The sequence below is a fragment of the Podarcis filfolensis genome, assembly GCF_964270895.1.
Source record: "Podarcis filfolensis genome assembly, chromosome: 15".
Lineage (NCBI taxonomy): Eukaryota > Metazoa > Chordata > Lepidosauria > Squamata > Lacertidae > Podarcis > Podarcis filfolensis.
The window spans coordinates 15,593,890-15,612,802 of record NC_139618.1 but is presented as its reverse complement, the minus strand read 5'-3'; the positions used below and the strand labels follow the sequence as shown (position 1 = coordinate 15,612,802).

Below are 18,913 nucleotides of genomic sequence, written 5' to 3'. Positions count from 1 at the left end.
AAGGGCAGAAATTGACCCCTGACCACTGGCACAGACTAACTTATATGGGGACACCCTGCTTGTGTGTACTGGTGGGGATGGGACCCAAACTGGAAATAGAAAGGTCTACATTCAAATGGTTCCACAGCACAGCAAAGGTCTCTTGTGGTGGAGGAGGCGAGGGGCAGAGGAATAAATCAAGCCACTTTTTCTTGCAAAGATTTAAGCTGAAGAGTGAAATTGCTATCTATTTATTGGATAAAGGTATTGAGGGGATGCTCATCAAATTTGCAAATGACACCAAAATGGGAGGGGTAACCAATCCTGCTGAGGACAGAATCAGAATATGACTGTAACAGCTTTGAGAAGTGGGACAAAACTAACAAAATGGATTTCAATAGGGACAAATGTAATGTTCTGCACTTAGGCAGGAAGAACCAGCTGCACAAATAGAAGATGAAGGATATTTGGATTGCTAGTAGTACATAAAAGGATCTAGGGGTCTTAGTGGACCAAAAGCTTAACATGAGTCAACCGTTTGATGCAGCAGCAGCAACAAAAAGCTAATTCTGCCTTGGTCAGAGCACACCTGGAGTACTGTGTCCAGTTCTGGGCACCACAATTTAAGAAGGATGTTGACAAGCTGGAACGTGTGCAGAGGAGGGCAACCAAGATGATCAGTGGTCTGGCAACCAGGTCTTCTGAGGAACGGTTGAAGGAGCTGGGTATATTTAGCCTGGTACAGAGGAGACTGAAAGGAGATATGATAGCCATCTTCAAAAATCTAAAGGGCTGTCACATGGAGGATGGAGCAAGCTTGTTTTCTCCTGCTCCGGAGACTAGGACCCGAATCAATGGCTTCAAGTTACAAGAAAGGAGATTCCAACTAAGCATCAGGAATAACTTTCTGACAGTAAGGGCTGTTTGACAGTAGAACAGACTCACATGACAGGTTTTTAAGTGGAGGTAGGGTGGTCATCTGCCATATATGATCTAGTTAAGATTTCTGCATTTCAGGGGTTTGTACTAGGTGATCCCCGGGGTCCCTTCCAACTCTACAATTCTATGATTCTGTTATCTATCTAGCCATCCCCAGTTAGTCAATATGCGCAAAACCAATTCACACATTCCTGCCTGGAGATGCTACCCATCTTAATGCTGACTGGTGGATTGCTCAAGCAATCAAGTCCCAGGGATGGCAAACTAGTGGATTTCTTCACTATAAAAGAATGAACTAGGCTCCCTCCCTCTCCATGAAAGGGGCCTCGAGATCCCCTCCAGCTCACTTTGTAATGAGAAGGAAGCTGAGAGCGAAGGTGAGCCGGCAGGAAAAGTGACCTCAAGTGACAAGCTCAGGGTGGCCTTGGCTCACGGAACAGCAACACCCAGGAGGCTCTGTGACATCACTGAGACGGTCTGCTCAGAGGAACCCATCCCTGGGAAGAGCATCCTGGGGCATCCTGGGGAAATGGGTATGGCACCCCAGAAAAGGGCAGACCCCTCCTCTCCTACTTGCACGGTCCCACGAAACAGGATCCTGGATTTGGAGCTGACTGGAGGCTTCAGAGTTCATGCTAGATCTGGGGTAGCAAAGAGGATCAGGATGGCAGACCAGCAAAAATGTCCAAATGGAAGGGAGATAGTTTTATTGAAAAACTCTGGGTTCCAGTACCTTAGTGCAATTTAATCTGTTCTTTTGTCATTAGAAAACAAAGAAGCCACTTCTGCATACGGTTCTGCTACAATGCAATATTATTGCATTGCCACCATTCCTTTAAAGCAGCTTCACTACTAACCTGGTGCCTCTCTGGATGCTTTGGACTCCAACTCCCATCAGCCCCTGCTGTGATGGTGATACTCCCATCAACGTCCAACCAACCTGGCTGGAGCTGATGGGAGTTAAGAGTCCAGTGACCCCTGGAGGGTGCCAGGTTGGGGGAGGCCTGCTTTCAATTGTCCCCTGCCCCAGACATTCAGAACAATAATGTTAACAAAATATTATATACACAGGCTGGCAACTGGAAGAGAATAAAATATATTCCCCCTCACCCTTAACACTAATACTGGCCTTGCTTATGATCAGACCAAAGGCAATCCAAATAACAGGAAGTTGCTTCAGGGCTGGGATTTCTGCAGGGCTCTGAAGAAGGGCCACCAGAGACGCTGCCACAAAGCGCGAAGACTGGAGCCTAACAGAGTGGCTCTCTCTGCTCCTTGCAGAAATCGCCCTCAAAGAGGAGAAGGACCCTGATCTTGGCCAGCTCCTCAGACAGAGTCTGTTTCTTTCGCAGTTGTCAATTTTGGCTTGCAAAGTTTTTGCGGCTGGGCTTGACGGTGGCGGGTTTTGAGCGGGTTGGACTAGATGACCCTCTGGGTCCCTTCCAACTCTACCATTCTGTGAGCAGGGCTTCCTCTGACGCTGCTGCTGCGGCCGAGTTCGATTCTGATCTTCAAGGCATGGATGAAACAACTCCGCTTTTGCGAGGGGGGAGGGGCGCTGTGTGCCCTGTCCTGAGAATTCCCGCCCATCCTGCGAGTTAAATGGAGGGGCGGAGAACCCATATCCCTGCTCAATGTGGATTATAAAATATTTGCTGATATTTTGGCTAATAGATTAAAAAAAGTATTAGTGGAAGAGATGCATAAGGACCAAGCCGGCTTTCTCCCAGGTAGACACTTGTCTGACAACACGAGGAATATAATTAACATTTTGGAGAAGTTGCAAGTGAACATCAATACTAAAGCAGTTTTAATTTTCGTAGATGCGGAGAAAGCCTTTGACAATATTCCTTGGAATTTTATGAAGAAAAATCTCCAGGGGATGGGGGTTGGTCAAGGGTTTGAAAATGGTATAAGTGCAATTTACTCAGAACAAAAGGCTAAACTAATTGTTAACAATGTGGTGACAGAGGAATTCAAGATAGAGAAAGGGACACGACAAGGCTGCCCAATTTCCCCATTGCTTTTTATTTCGGTCCTGGAGGTTTTGCTAAATATGATTAGAAGGGACCGTCTGATTAAAGGTATACAGGTCGGAGCTAAACAATACAAACTGAAAGCTTTCGCAGATGACTTAAGTTTTGACGTTACAGGAGCCAGAATCTAGTACTAAAAGAGTATTAGAACTGATTCAAGAATTTGGTCATGTGGCAGGATTCAAGTTGAACAAGTTAAAAACTAAAGTTCTTGAGAAAAAATTAACACCGATTGAGAAAGAGAGGTTTCAGAAGGAGACAGGTTTAACATTGGTTAAGAAAGTAAAATACCTGGGGGTTAATATGACTGCTAAGAACTTAAACTTATTTAAAGATAACTATGAGAAATGTTGGTCAGAAGTGAAAAAGGACTTAGAAATATGGTCAAATTTGAAGCTTTCCTTGTTGGGTCGAATTGCTGTTATAAAGATGAATGTATTGCCAAGAATGTTATTTTTGTTTCAATCATTGCAAATTTTGGACAAAATGGATTGTTTCAAGAAGTGGCAGAGAGATATTTCTAGATTTGTCTGGCAGGGCAAGAAGCCCAGAATAAAATTTAAAATATTAACTGATGCAAAGGAAAGAGGTGGATTTGCCCTGCCAGACCTTAAACTTTACTATCAATCAGCAGCATTCTGCTGGTTGAAAGATTGGCTGTTTCTTGAGAACACAGACATTTTGGACTTAGAAGGCTTTAATAACGTTTTTGGGTGGCATGCATATTTGGGGTACGACAAGGTTAAAGCACATAAAGCATTTAAAAACCATATTGTCAGGAAAGCATTGTTTAATGTCTGGATAAGATATAAAGACTTACTTGAAAATAAAACCCCAAGGTGGCTATCACCGATGGAAGCAAAGGCTCAGAAAAAGCTCAATATGGAGGCCAAGTGGCCGAAATATTGGGAAATTTTGGAGCAAGAAGGAGACAAATTGAAATTGCAGAATTTTGAGAAATTAAAAGATAAAGTGCGAGACTGGCTTCATTATTATCAAATAAGAGAGGCCTATAATTTGGACAAAAAAATTGGCTTCCAGGTGGAAAAATCAAAATTGGAAACAGAACTGTTAGATCCCAAAACTAAGATACTTTCAAGAATGTGTAACTTGCTGTTAAAATGGAACACGCAGGATGAAACGGTTAAATCTGCTATGACTAAATGGGCACAAGATGTTGGACATAACATTATGTTTGCTGACTGGGAACAGTTGTGGACCACCAGTATGAAATTTACGGCATGTAATGCCTTAAGAGAGAATATTATGAAAATGATATACAGGTGGTACATGACACCAGTCAAGCTTGCAAAAATCTATCATTTGCCCGATAATAAATGTTGGAAATGTAAAGAAAATGAAGGTACATTCTTTCACCTTTGGTGGACGTGCCCAAAGATTAAGGCTTTCTGGGAGATGATCTATAATGAAATGAAAAAGGTATTTAAATATACCTTCCTGAAGAAACCAGAGGCCTTCCTCCTGGGCATAGTCGGCCAATTGGTGCCAAAGAAGGATAGAACTTTCTTTATGTATGCAACAACAGCAGCAAGAATACTTATTGCAAAGTATTGGAAGACACAAGATTTACCCACCCTGGAAGAGTGGCAGATGAAGGTGATGGACTATATGGAATTGGCGGAAATGACTGGCAGAATCCAAGACCAGGGAGAAGAGTTGGTGGAAGAAGATTGGAAGAAATTTAAAGACTATTTGCAGAAATATTGTAAAATTAATGAATGTTAAAATGATGCTGGATTGAAATTAAGTGGCATTAGCAACAAGGTTAATAGGAATATGCAAAAATAGATTGATAATGGATGAAAAAATATAGCTATAATATGTTAAGATATAGAGTTAAGATAAAGGAAAGAGGGTAAGGATTTGCTGAATTGATTATGTAAATGGGAATACAAAAAGGGGAGGTGTGAGGAGGTCAAGGAAACAAGCATATGAGCCTAAAGATATAAAAAAATGGATTTGTTTTTAATTTTTTCTTATCTATTTGTTTTTTGTATTTTGTATTTTTTTCCTTTTTTCTTTTCTATGTATTTTTGGTATTTTTTTCTTATTTTTTCTTTTTTATGCTTTCTTTTTATTCTGTAAACCTTTGTTTTTTGTAAAACCTTAATAAATATTATTTAAAAAATAAATAAATGGAGGGGCGGAGAAGTCCTGCTGGTGATTGCTGGATGAGGAGATGTGGCTTTTCTTGGATGCATTTCGTGGATGCCCGAAGGAGGGATTCAGGGCTAGAGTGCAAGGAAGCCACAGGACATGCCCTCCAGACAAGCAGAGCCCCCCTGCTGCCACTGCCTGGGCTCAGGATTCACTCAACACAAAGAAAGCCCAGTCGTGATGTGAGGCGGGGCAGGCCTTCTCACAGACTCCTCCTTCCACAAGGGAGTGGGAGGAGCCAGGGCTGCCGTTAGGGGTCACCAGAGACTTCTCTCCTCACAGCTGGAGGTTGGAGGCGGAAGTGTGGATCAGGTCCTGGGGGAGGCTCTCTCGGGCTTCCTGCATCCGGTGCCGGGCCCTCTGGAAAGCCTCTGCAAAATTGAGAAGATGGAGAGGGGAGAAGGAGCGTGTTCAGTCTGGGCAGCTGGTTTGTCCCCCACAGCACCTTCTCTGCCTGCAACTCTAGACTGGGCAGGCTCTACACTTTGTGACCCATCATTCCATGCAAAGGAAATTCAAATAGTGCCATCAGAAAATAAATGAACCCAAGTAAAAAAAGGACAGTCATATATTCTATTATTTTTGGGTATTTTAAGTTAATCATTTGAAGATACAATAGGAAGTGCAATCACCACCCTCTCTCATTCTCTCTCCTCAGAAGAAATCCCAAATGAGTTCAATGGGACTTACTCCCAGGGAAGTGTGTAGAGGACCGCAGCCTCAGGGCTTCAAAAGCATGTTACCCGCCTGAGAAGGAAAGAGCCACAGCTGAGTGGCAGGGGGTTGGACAAGATACCCCTTGGGTGCCTTCCAAATCCATGATTCTATAAATAGGGCTATTTAGCATGGAAACTGGACTGAGGTTCCCCCCAACCGGTGCAAAGGAACACCCCAACACTTGCCCCCCCCCTTCCAGCTCTCCCTCCTCACCCAGGACATTGTAGAGAGAGCCTTGCTGGCCGAAGTTGCCCAGCCGGTCCAGGACGCTCTGCATGCGCTTCCTCATGGAGCTGGAGTCCAGGAAGGCTCTGGTGGAAGAGAAGGGTCAGAACACACCCCACCCAACACCTTGTGCATCTTGAAGGTTCCTAAGAAGGGAGGTACCATAGCTGCCTTGGAGCAGGATGTGAGGCGGTGAATGCCAACGGAGATGAGTGCCAAGAGGAAGAGTGTGGGTGGCATGTGGCTGGTCCTGCACTCCTAAATTATTTTAGTATTATCATCATCATCAGCAGCAGCATGCTACATTTCCTACAACGAGCTTTATCCTTACAACAACCTTGCAAGGTAGGTTAGGCTGAGGCGCAATGACCGGCTCCCACAGTCACCCAGTGAGCTTCATGGCCAAGTGGGGATTTGAACCCTGGTGTCCTTGGTCCTAGTCTGGCACTCTAACTGCTACACCACACTGGCTCTAAATGCCCTCCTGAAGCTGTGCAGTCAGAAGTGCTGAAGTAAGAGCCAACTGCCTGCCTGGGCAGCTTTTGTACACAGGCTCTATCTTGTTCTTTGCCTGACAGACAGCCCAAAGGTTGGATGGAGAGGGCTCCACTGGTGGTGGGCAGAATGGCCTCACCTTGGTCTGATGCAGCAGAGCCAGGCAGAGAGGCCCAGAGGGCGCTGTAGGAGTTGGAGGGTTGGAATATGGTCTGGGAGAGACCAGGGTTCTAATCCCCACTCACCCAGGAAGCTCACTGGGTGACCTTGGGCCAATTGCTGTCTCCCTCCGCCTAACCTACCCCACAGGGTTATTGTGGGGGATTAAATGAGGAAGCAGAGGAGAACCATGTATGCCACCTTGAGCTCCTCAGAGAAAAAGACTGGGGTAGAAGTGCAATAACGAAACAAGCATCAGGGACTTTGAGACTTTGAGAGCTGTTCAAAAGTGGAACGGACAACCTCAGAAGGTTGTGGACCTTCACATCAGGTTTTTGAACAGGAATTCTCGAGCTCTGATTTCTGCATTGCAGAGGGTGGAGCTGGATAACCCTCGGGGGTCCATCCCAGCTCTACAGTTCTATAATTCTATGAAATACCTAAAGAATCTGGGGCAGCACCCACACCCGTGGCTTACTTGGACTGTTGCAGGCAGTTCAACCGGAAGGTGACGCTTCCCGTTGTCTCGGTGCGGAAGCCGAACCGGCTCAGGCGCTCACCCTGCAGGGAGAACGAGCCCCAGGTCAGGGCAAGTCTTGGTAGCCCCTCCTTCCCAACCCCCCACCCAGGAGCCCTCCTCCTCATGCCTTCCTCAAGGATCCAGCCAATCCCGAAGTGGGATGGCCCCAGGCAATGACACAGGAGCATACAAAGAGCCTAGCAGTCAGCAGCTGGGTCAGGCTGCTACTGTGCTCTGGTCCTGCATGTGAGCTCCCCATTGAGGCATCTGGGTGGCCACTATGGGAAGAGGATGCTGGACTAGATGGGCCCACATTTGCCTGATTCGACAGGCTCTTCTTATATTCTCATGAACACTGTCATCATGGCTAGTAAAGGTAAAGGGACCCCTGACCATTAGGTCCAGTCGTGGCCGACTCTGGGGTTGCGGCGCTCATCTCGCTTTACTGGCCGAGGGAGCCAGCGTACAACTTCCGGGTCATGTGGCCAGCATGACTAAGCCGCTGTGCTTTCGAACTGCTAGGTTGGCAGGAGCAGGGACCGAGCAACGGGAGCTCACCCCATCGTGGGGATTCGAACCGCCGACCTTCTGATTGGCAAGTCCTAGGCTCTGTGGTTTAACCCACAGTGCCACCCGCGTCCCTATCATGGCTAGTAGGAAATGCTATATTGTGTTGGTGGGGAGACATATTGACTTCTTTCCAAGTGCGAGTACTCACCGTAAAGGTGCCAGGCACTCTGGCATAGGTCATGTCCTCCAGCTCTGGCGACCCCCCAATGAAAAACCTCTGCAGTTCCGAGAAGGTTCCCAGCTCCATGGGACGCCAAGTGGATGCTGTAATGGTGTGAGCCCCTGCGCCAGCAGATTTGGGAGTGGTCAAGAGGTTATTCAGTCCCTCAAAAGGGCACGGGCCAGTCAGCAAACACACACACGCAACATGTGCAGTACCAACCACTGAGAGCATTGCCATAAGGAACTAGGGCATGGAGCCCAGCCACATGCCACTACTGCGATGCCGCAGTTAAAGAGTGCTGGGCTACGATATGGAAGAGACCAGGGTTTAAATTCCAGCTCAGCGATATATAACCCACTGGGGGATCTCAGGCCAGGCACTGCTTCTCTCACTTTACAGGGTGGTTGTGAGGAAAACAATGTATGCCACCTGAAGCTCCTTGGAGGAAAGGTGGGATAGAAATGGGAGCAATTGAGTCATGCACAAAGACAATGAGCAACTGAAGCCGTCTGGTACCAAAGTTAGGCAAAATGGCAGCTTTGCCCAGGACACCCTGCTCTGACTGGCAGAAGCTCTCTTGGGTTGCTTCAAGCCAGCCTTTGAGCAATCTGATGCCCTCCAGATCATTTGTTCCCAAAGGGGGTAGTACTACCAACTGGGGAGGTGGGATTACTGGGGGGAGGGGGCAGCGCTAAGAGGCAAGGGAGTGGCAGGGGAATGCGAGAGGCATAAATTACTGTCAGATTTTGAAAAGCTGATGTCACTGGATCAAGTTCATCAGTTTTGTTAAACTAAATAAACTATAGAGTTTCAATTGGATGCCAAATAAATGTGCAATGAATTGCTTCTGTTTTGAATCTTATTGTGTTATTATCTTCTTTAGCGGGTGATGTAAATTGCTTTTCTAAATAGGGTAGAGGGCCCTGGGGATGAGCATACTGGACCATGGGGGCCGTGGCCTGGAAAAGTTTGGGAACCACTGCTCCAGTTGTTTTAGATCCCCAACTCCCATCTGCCCCAGCTTGGCTTCGGTTGGGAGCGTGGCAAACAGCTGGCATCAAAACCAGCTCGTTGGGAGGCCCCTCACTTCACCCCCCCGTGCCTTCTTACCTGGCACATCCGGCAGGACCACAAACCCGTATCCTTCAACACGATACCTTTGCCAGTAGTCCAAGGAGAGGACCTCAAAGTAGAGGACAGGCCACTGGGGGAGGGGGCCTGTAGGAGAAGGGGGGTAAGGAGTATGTTGGCACCGACCACCCACTCCTCCTCCTCCTCCTTTCATAGAATTGTTGTGTTGGAAAGGACACCCAAGGATCATCTAGTCCAATCCCTTGCAAAGCAAGGAATTGCTGCTATCCCGCCTCCCCCCCCGCCCCATGGGAACTCATGGCAGCTTACACAAATTAAAACAACACAGATAAAATGCAAAAGGCTGAAAAATGACCATAGGTTAAAAGTAATGAAACATTAATAAAACTAAAACAATATAAAACACTAAATATATTGAAATGCAGATGATTCTGTGATTTCTGGTCCAAGTGATGTTCCTGACCACTGAGCTGGTGCTCAGATGCTGAAGGGCTGATGCCCTCCAGGAGTCAATGGTAACACCCACCCTCAAATGTGCAAAGTGGTGAGGCATTCTGGTGTCAACAGCAACCCCCACCCTCACTACTTTGCACATGTGTCAACAGCTGAGAAGCCCTTCTGACATCCTTCGGCACAAGACCAGGTGAAACTGTGCTCCAATTCCTTCCAAGAGGGCTTTCACCATGAGAAGGACTTGAGGGGCACCACCTCTCCTCCACCTCTCGCCTCTGGACGCTGCTTGGCAGTACCACAGAGCTGGCATGCGAGGGAACGACTCACCTTCCAACTCGTCCTCCTGGGAGAAGAAGACCTCCAGGGTGAAAGGGAAGGAGAAAAAGGCCACCTGCTCCTGGAAAGAGAGAAGGGAAACTCACCTCTTGTGCAAGGTGGCAAGGAAACAAGAATCTGTGATGAGGTGTGTGTGGAATGGGTGTTGGTTCTTAGACAGACACACCTGAAAGAGGGTCAAGGGACTTGTCTACATTCTGCAGTGAAATGAAAGAATGTCAGAAGAGCCTTTTGGAAAAGGACCACTACAGCCAGCAAGGAAACAAGAATCTGTGATGAGGTGTGTGTGGAATGGGTGTTGGTTCTTAGACAGACACACCTGAAAGAGGGTCAAGGGACTTGTCTACATTCTGCAGTGAAATGAAAGAATGTCAGAAGAGCCTTTTGGAAAAGGACCACTACAGCCAGCAGTGAGCCTGTTATATGCACAAAGATTGAAAGATACAGCCCTACCCACTATAGAAGGATGGCTGATAAAATTATTGGATCTGGCTGAGATGGCAAAGTTAACATGTTTAATTAGAGAAAAATCATGACTAACATTTGTTAAGGATTGGAAATTTCTTATGGACTTTTTGCGTGAAAGAGAAAATGAATTTGTAATAGCGGGTTTGAAGATTGAAAAAAACCTGGTTTATAGAAGCTAGAATGGTTGGGTTTTAAGGGATGAATATAATACGTAGCTATGGGACAGAAAGCCGGAAGTCCTTTTCCTCTTTTCTATTTTTCTGTTGTTTTTCCTTTTCTATTTATTAAGGTTTCTCCTTTTCTTGTTTCTTCTTCTTTCTGACTTTGTTCTTTTTTAGCCCAATGTAGCTGTCTTTTCTTGTGGCCAACCAGATGCTCCAGTGGGAAATCCACAAGCAGGATTTGAGCACATGAGTTCTCTCTCCCCCCTCCTGTGGCTTCAAGCCACTGATATTCAGAAGCATTGCTACCTTTGACTCTGGAGGCAGAGCACAGCAGTCATGGTTAGTAGTCCTCTCCTCCATGAATCTGCCTAATCCTTTTACAGCCACCTAGGTTGCTAGCCATCACTGCCTCCTGTGGCAGCAGGATGCCTCTGAATGCAAGGTGCTGGGAATCACAAGTGGGGAATCACACAGGATCACATTTCTTCCTTACAGGAGAATTGCTGTTGCACTCCCTTTGGGAAATATGGCTGGTCACTGTGAGGACAGGAGATTGGACTGGATGGGCCCCCATGGGCCTGATCTACCCCTCTGCTTCTCACACTCTTATTCACGTAAGAATATGAAACCTGGCTGAGAACCGGGGGCCCAAAGCAATGGTGCTTTTCTCTCCAGCATCAAGGGCTAGAAACTTAACACCATCTCCACTGCAAGTCCCACTCAGAGTAGACCCATGGGAAATGATGGGCATGGCCAACTTGGGTCCACTGATTTCAATGGGTCTACAACCCTTAGTTTCAAGACACCAGGATTCTCAGGAAGCCAAATTCCCCAGAAAGTCCTGCGTCCCCTGAAGTCTTGCAGGGCCGCTTACTCCAGAGAGCTGAAGAATGGATGTCTCTAGAGTAGGACCAGATGGGAAAGCCTGGCCAGGATTGTGTTGAGACTCAGCCCCCCAGCTGTGCCCCATTCACTTACCCTGCCAAGGGTCTTGGCAGCGCAGGTCTGTGTCACGCCAGACAGCTGCTGGGATGGGGGGCATGACCAGCCTAGAAGGAAGGAAGAGGGTCAGCTCCACTCCAGAATAGCTGCACAATGAGCTCTTGGGCACATCAGATTAGAAACGCACAAACACACACATTCTCTCTTTAGGTCAGGGTGGGGAGTCCGAGACCCAGGGAGCCCTGGATTTCAATAGCACTGCTTTGCTCACTCCTGGAGCATTTTGCCTGGCTGGAATCTGTGTACCCTGATGATGCCTCTTGCATACCCGGATGGCAAATGTGGGTGTGGTTTGCATAGCCTACGGTACAAGGGTAAGAACCCCCCCCCAAAAGGTGCCATCCATCTGTGTGGAATGTGGCACCATATTTGAGGAAGGCCAGACGAAACATCAGAAGTTAGGGTCAGGAGAGAGAGGCAGACGGGCTTTGGGCAGCCTGCAACAGTGCCCCCCATACTCTCAAAGGCTGGGGGTCCAGGCCCCTGCTCATCTTTCAGCTATCTCTGGTGGGGCAGCTGTGGCCCATGCCATGGATGATGCCACCCCACTTCCTCCCACCCCACAACCACTTCCTGTTTACTCACAGCTGGGCAGCTCCAGGAAGAAGTGAATGTAGAGGTTGTTGTACTCATAGCCCTGAGCTGAAACTGAAGGAAAGGTGGTGACAGATTGTGGCTTCCTCCCAAGCCAGGGATCCTAACTCTTAATTGCCAAGCTCCCCACCCCCCACCCCCAAGAGCCATACTGTGGGGTGCTGAGCAGCTGAACTATCCCGCTGTGCATGTCTCTCCCTAGCACAGAGGAGGCGGCTGTTTCTGGTTGGCAGTCAATGGTGTCTCAGCCAGAGGGCTGCAGCACAGGCGTGCAAATACCCCTTAGACCAGTGGTTCTTAAAGCGGTCAGTACCGCTCACTGGGAGGCAGTGGAATTATCTAGGAAGGTGTTATGGGGGGGAAATAAAGAACCAATGCATGTTGAGAAGGATTGTGGGAAAGCTAACCATGCACTGAGCAAATTATGTAGCTAAGCAAGACGGTAAAAGTGGGGAAATGCTTAACAAGTGGCGGCGAGAGGCCATCAGCTACGCTGTGTTGCTGTGCCGCGTGAAAATGTAACTAAGCTGAATAGTCAATGCATTGTTTGAGTTTGAAGTATAAACATAACTGTATTCCTCTTTTCTGAACTATGTGATGGTGAAGGTTAATGTTTCCTTGTTCAATATTTTCTGCAAAGTTACATACATGCAAATGTGAACGCCTAGTCTGATTCTTGGCCTGTTAGCTTGCACTGTGCTCTGGAAGCATATGAAAGATTTCTGCTAGTGCAACTGGAATTTCCCGCCCCCACTCTGTGCTATCCCAAAGACTGTTCTGGAGGTTTGGTGGAATCTCCAGATTTAAAGGGCACACGCAGGGGATGGAATCATAGAACTGAAGAGTTGGAAGTGACCAACTCTAGTCAAATGCCCTGCAATGCAGGAATCACACCCATAGGGAGAACGTTGTCTATAATGGGGGGTGGGCGCAAGGGAAGGATGAGCATATTCAGGGGCAGCCCACCACCCCTCTTGGCCCATGAGGAGGGACCCTCCCCACTCCACCCCTGGGGAACAGCTCTGAACATGGAGAAGTGAAAGCCTTACCAATTTCACCATTAACGAAGAGTCGGAGAGCACCAGGGAGGGTCTGCAAGGGAGGGAGGGGAAAGAGAGAGAGCTCACTGGAAGGGGAGCTTAATTCCCAAAACTTGCTTGCAGCAAGGCATTTCAGAGCCCCCCTGGAAACAGGACCAGACGACTGACCCACCAGGGCAAGTAAAAGTCACTCACCATCTCAAAGTCAGAGCCCACAAGTCCACTGAGGTACTCCTTATGCCGGCTGTACAACTAAAGAAAGAAGTGAGAAAGGAGGGTGAGGAAACCTGGACATTTAGGGGGCTTCCAACCCCATCCTAATCCTTCGTTCTGGGACTCTTACAAGGGGAGTCAGGAACTTAAATAGCATGGAAACACTTCCTTGGGGTAATAGTGGGTGGATTCTGTTGAAGCCACAGGGTCAATCACCATCTTTTATTTATATGGGGTTGTTGCCACCAAGTAGGAGGAGGCAGCAGGTTGGGGAGAGCTGACCTATGCCAATGCTCCCCACCCCCTACCCCCCAGAGCCAAAGGTGGTGCTTACATCCTTGAAGACGCGCTGCTCTCGTTCTTGCTCCTCTGGCTTGACAGGGGCTGAGGCATTCTCCAGGGTGAACTTCCATATTTCCCGCTTCTCCCCTTCCAGCTCGATCCTTTACGGGTCCCCAAAACAAGGCAAGCAAAGCTCAGAGAAGACCCAGAGTAACTGCCCCTCCCACCTTTACTCCCTGCCCCTGCAAAGACCAAGAAGGTAGAGAGGTCGGGGTTCGGCTATGAGTCTTAAAATCATGCAATTGGAAGGGACGTCTAAAGGTAATTTAGTCCAACCCCCTGCAATGCAGGAATCATAGTGAAAGAAACCCTGACACATGCCCATCCAACCTCTCTTTAAAAGCCTCCAATGAATGGTAGAATCATATAAATCCATCTTCCAAGGCTGTGATTTTGTTTTTTTTTAAAAAAATATTACTACTAGTAGCAATTAACACAGACCAAAGGAAAAAAGTGTAAAGAAACACTCGTAATGCTCAAAACGGCATAAGTTTGAGCATCATCATCAAACTTACTGTTCCAAACATAAAAATATTCATTTCACCAAAAAAGTCTTAGGTTGGTTTATACGTATTCTTTTGTAATAAACTAGCTTACTCATAGCTACTATAGACCAAATTTTCCAAATCCATTGGGATATAGTAGGAGATATTCTCTCCCCCCCCCCAATTTTTAGTTTTTGTGATCTTTGCAACAGTTATAAGGTTAAACAGTATTTCTTGATCATTTATCAGAATAACATCAGATTTTGTATTTCTTTATATTTTATAAAATGATGGTTGGGGGACTATAACAAACATCCAATTGATTGATTGACAGGCCTGTGCTGCTCACCTGTAAGGCCCTTTCGTGCCTGTGAAGTCTGGCTTGACGGTGATGACTCCGTTGCTGTCCACCTGGATTGTACAGAGGACGTGCTCATGCTCCCGGCAACCAAGTCTGCGGGGAAGAGGTCAGGGTGAATAGCAGAGCCTAGCAGCACAGGGCGCTATGGTGCAGCAAGGATGGTGTGACATGAAGTAGCCCCTTTTTGGAACTGTGGAACCCGAGCCCTGGACAATAGATTAGCACTTCTAATATTGGTGGGGGAAGGGAGTGTAATAGTTTGTGTGTTGTTGGTTTATTCTTGTTTTTAGTATGTATTTTGTGCTTTTATTTTGTATTTTTATGTTCTGAATTGCCCTGAGATCTATGGCCCACACCAAGGTGAGCTGCTGGTTTAGTGCTGAGCTCCAAACCAGACCCAATAGCGAGAGATGGGGCCAAGAGGGCTCCAACCCACAAGCGCCAACTTACTTGCCATGAGGTCCCAAATCCCCCATAATGTACATGGTCTGCACGGGGGTGTTGATGACGTGGTTGTTCTTGATGAATTCTTCCGAGGGTTCCCAGGTGACAAGTCGGGTTTTCAGGATGCTCCCTTCCCTGCCGAGAGGAACACAGGAGACGGTTACCCACAAGGAAGCAGATCTCCTTCTGCTTTAGTCTGAACGCACTGTGATGGATCCAGGATCAGGGCCCACCAAACCCAGAGGCATGGCTGACCCAACTCACCTTGGCCTCCGCTCCTGCCTCCTCCTCCTCACATTTGCCATCCGCTCTGCCAGGTACGAAGGGACTTCCGTGACAGATGTGGTGACCCTCTGGCTGTGCTGGAACACAGGAAGGCAGCCAGTCACTTTTAAGAACATCAAGAGAGCTCTGTAGTTGGATCTGGCCAAAGGGGGCCCATCCAGTGTGGCATCCTGTTCTCACAGAGGCCAACCAGATACCTCCCTCTCTCGTAACGCTAGAATATGGGGACATCCAATGAAGCTGAATGTGGGTTATAAACTAGATTCCCTGGCCCATTGCTTCCCATTTGCGGGAGGTGGACAGTTCTTTCCCTCCCACCACCCAGGACACCCGAGAGGAATCTATACTCCATGCCAAGGGTTATTCCATCCCATCTCCACCCTCCTCGAAGGCCAGCAGGTACCTCCTCCAGGTTGGTGAAGCGGTCATGGTCTGTGTAGGTGAAGATCCGACGGTTCTTCCGACCCCCAGACTCTTCTAGCTTCAGCACATCCTGGTGGTACTGCTGGTCAAGAGGGCTTTGGCAGGCGGACTTGTTCTGATAGAGATCGACCTCAAACTGGGGAAAGTACAGAAAAAAACTCAAGCAGTAGTGAAGCATTGAGAGTAGACCCACCCCCACCCCAAAATTATCCCTTTTTTAAAAAATCTCAATTTATTAGGCACAAATAAAATGAAAATGCACACTGTCAACAAAAATTCAGAAACAAAACGCAAAAAATAAATAGTAAAATGAAAAATAAAGAACCAAGAAATGCCTGGATAAGGCATAAATTTTTATCAGGTGTCTCTATTGCGAGGATAAATGAAATGAGAATTCCAAGAGACTCTGAGATGTCCTTAAGCATCATACAGCTGTAGCGTCATCTAGTCTAATCTCTGCAATGCAGAGATGCAACTCTTTGCGACCTGGAAGACTCCCCCATCCGTTCACCTGACTGAAAAGTTTCTCTTGCCAGCCGATCACGGCCTCCTCTTTCTCCTCATCAGGACAATGGTTACCTGGAACACAGAAGGACAAGGGACAGTTGGGTACAGACTCTGCCACACTAAAAGATTGATTTCTTACAAATGTGGAACAGGTATTGTGTGGCACCTGTAAGAATGCCAGTTCCATAGATTGAAGCAGTTGAGTGGGCATATATGACGTAATGCGATCTTGTAGGTAAACAGGTTCAGGGTTTTATATACGAACAGTAACACCTTGAACTTGGACCAGTAGCAGAAGGACAACCAATGCAGATCTCTAGGCACAGCTGCTCTAGGCCAACAATACCTCACTCCTATCAGCAATCGAGCTGCAGCATTACACACTAACTGCAGCTTCCGAAACAAGCACAAGGGAAACCCCACATGGAGCACACATAGTTGCTGACACAACTGCTCAACGTGCTTGACCTAACTCCCAGAATCCTTTGCTTTGGTCTCTTGTCATCTAGAACATCTGAACTGACACAGCAATTCTGACTGCCTGGAGGAGGAGGAGGAGGAGGAGGAGAAGAAGAAGAAGAAGAAGAAGAAGAAGAAGAGGAAGAAGAGGAGGAGGAGTTTGGATTTGATATCCCGCCTTTCACTCCCTTTAAGGAGTCTCAAAGCAGCTAACATTCTCCTTTCCCTTCCTCCCTCCCAACAAACACTCTGTGAGGTGAGTGGGGCTGAGAGACTTCAAAGAAGTGTGACTAGCCCAAGGTCACCCAGCAGCTGCATGTGGAGGAGCGGAGACGCAAACCCGGTTCCCCAGATTACGAGACTACTGCTCTTAACCAGTACACCACACTGGACAGTCAGACAAGGTGCGAGTGCTGCATACAAATAAGCCAACTTGAATCGCAGTACAAAAGGTAAGAGAGCTTAATGTCTACACTTAGCCAAAAAAGCAACACGACGGCATGAGACATTGTGGTAAAGGTCCATCAGCTGAGCAGCCTGAAGAAACAGTAGCCCACTCACTTGCTGTGTTCTGGGTGCTGAGGTTGGCCAAGCTGATGAGCTGCTGTCCCGACTGGCTGAAAGGAAGGTGCAACTGCTGCAGCAGGAGGCTGGTGGAGGTCACGCGCTGGATCTGAACTCTGTAGAGGCAGAAAGCAATATCTGGAGCATGAGAAGAGTACAGAAAAGGGTTTGGGAAGGCTGAAAATCATGGTGCAGAGTGTAAGCCCTAAGGATGGAGTCAACTGCAGAGCCACTGCTGCCAGTCAGGGTAGACCCTACTGAACTACATGGACTATTGGTCTGGCTTGGTATAAGGCAAAAATAGGCCCCTTTTTCAGACTCTTGGGGGCTGGACTTAATCTTTATGGGAAGGGCTTTGTGTGTCACACGTTCAATCCCCAACAGCATATCCAGATACAGCTAGGAAATCCTCTCAGCCTGAAAACCTCGGAGAGCTGCTGCCAGTCAGGGTTGACACTACTGGGCTAGATGGGCCATTGGTCTGACTCGGTATAAGACAGCTTTTCTTGTTCCCATGTTTCCTATTGTTCCTTATTATTGTTCCTTATTATTCCTATAAATAAGTCACTTTCTTCATAAAAATTACTCAAAGCAACTTAGAATCATGGGAGAATCATGTAGTCCAACCCCTGGCAAAATGCAGGAATCAACAAACACACAAATGCTTTGAGGCTTCCTCTTTTTTAAATGAAGCGGTATATAAACAAACAGATAAATACTGGGAGCAATGGCAATAAATTAATAGAAACTTAAAACAACCGCACCAATCAAAGCAGATCCTGCCCCACATAAAAGAGGCCACAAATATTTTTTTAAAAAAACCCTTCAAACTAAGGGAAGCTTTTCTCCTGAGTTTGCTAGTTTTCAAGCTTGCAGAAGACTCTTTGGGGCAGGAAGATCTGCAAGTGGAGTGATGGGAGTGTTGTTCTGCCCCCCCCCCCTCCTAAAATGGGTATCGAGGATTATGGATTTTTTGATTGTCTGAGTAGCTGATTGACAGGTGATACTGATTGATCACTGTGGGTGATACTGATTCATAGATCGGGTGGGGGGTTAGCTTAGCAGGGGAGAGAGGAAGGGGAGGGGCGAGGTTTCTTGGGGGGGGCGATAAAATAGGGCAGAGACGGGGCGAGAATGTACCGACCTGACGCGCAAGTTGCTGATGGGGTCCCGGGAACGATATACTGCCCCGCCTGGGTCCTCGTTCCACACGGTCTCCGCCATGGTCTGAGGGGTTTTTGGAAAGGCTTCGGCATCTCCGCTAGGCCGCGTTTCCATGGGGACGGCAAGATGGCGCCGGCCATAGAGAAAATAAAGAGTTCCTATGCCTTTTCCGGATAGGACACTTCCGGGATCACATTAGAGAAACCAAAGGAGGAGTTTCTGTTTTTAAGATTCTTTTTGTGTGGAGCATTTAATTTCCCCTGAGTCCCCCAACTTTTTTTTTTTTTTTAATCAACTCTGCCGGCATAGATGCCATTGCTAAGCTTTGCAGGCTAGCAGGGAACAGAGTACTTTGCAACAAGCCTGCAGTGTAGTTCATGACTGTCAACATTTTACGGTTGGGGGTCAGGCTGAGAATGATTTGCAAAAGCAATGGTTTGTAGTCGATGGATCTCATTGGTTTACCCCCACTGCAAACTCGGGTGTGGGAGCAACTGTGAGCTGAGAGATTGACTTACAACAGCCCTGCGAGGTAG

General features: G+C 47.4%; 2 protein-coding genes across 3 annotated transcripts in view; both read right to left on the bottom strand.

The window, feature by feature from the left end:
- MROH2A (maestro heat like repeat family member 2A) overlaps positions 1–2,530 on the bottom strand; it is a 44,995-nt gene extending 42,465 nt beyond the window's left edge. For both annotated transcript variants that reach the window (XM_083588154.1, XM_083588158.1), the window contains exon 1: positions 1,266–2,530. The gene's annotated coding sequence lies outside the window, so the exon portion shown is untranslated. The remainder of the gene's footprint in view (positions 1–1,265) is intronic.
- A 2,583-nt stretch (positions 2,531–5,113) lies between these two features.
- MKS1 (MKS transition zone complex subunit 1) lies at positions 5,114–18,577 on the bottom strand. The gene is made up of 18 exons (XM_083588194.1): positions 18,358–18,577; positions 17,211–17,329; positions 16,195–16,262; positions 15,664–15,819; positions 15,240–15,337; positions 14,982–15,110; positions 14,520–14,624; positions 13,678–13,786; positions 13,326–13,382; positions 13,140–13,182; positions 12,082–12,144; positions 11,473–11,543; positions 9,854–9,923; positions 9,092–9,199; positions 7,967–8,100; positions 7,207–7,289; positions 6,063–6,160; positions 5,114–5,503 (listed from the first exon to the last, which is right to left on the bottom strand). The coding sequence occupies exons 1-18, from the start codon at positions 18,489–18,491 to the stop codon at positions 5,409–5,411; spliced, it is 1,740 nt and encodes a 579-aa protein (XP_083444320.1). The 5' UTR covers positions 18,492–18,577; the 3' UTR covers positions 5,114–5,408.
- Between the last annotated feature and the right edge of the window lie 336 nt (positions 18,578–18,913).

Bases quoted from the DNA above. Each gene is read 5' to 3' on its own strand.
- MKS1 (XM_083588194.1), bottom strand. From the start codon at position 18,491: ATGGAAACGCGGCCTAGCGGAGATGCCGAAGCCTTTCCAAAAACCCCT. The intron at 13,787-14,519 runs GTGAGCAGCACA...GGACCCGTAAAG, and splicing joins GGCACGAAAGGGCCTTACAG to GATCGAGCTGGAAGGGGAGA. The intron at 13,383-13,677 runs GTAAGCACCACC...TTCTTTCTTTAG, and splicing joins AGCAGCGCGTCTTCAAGGAT to TTGTACAGCCGGCATAAGGA.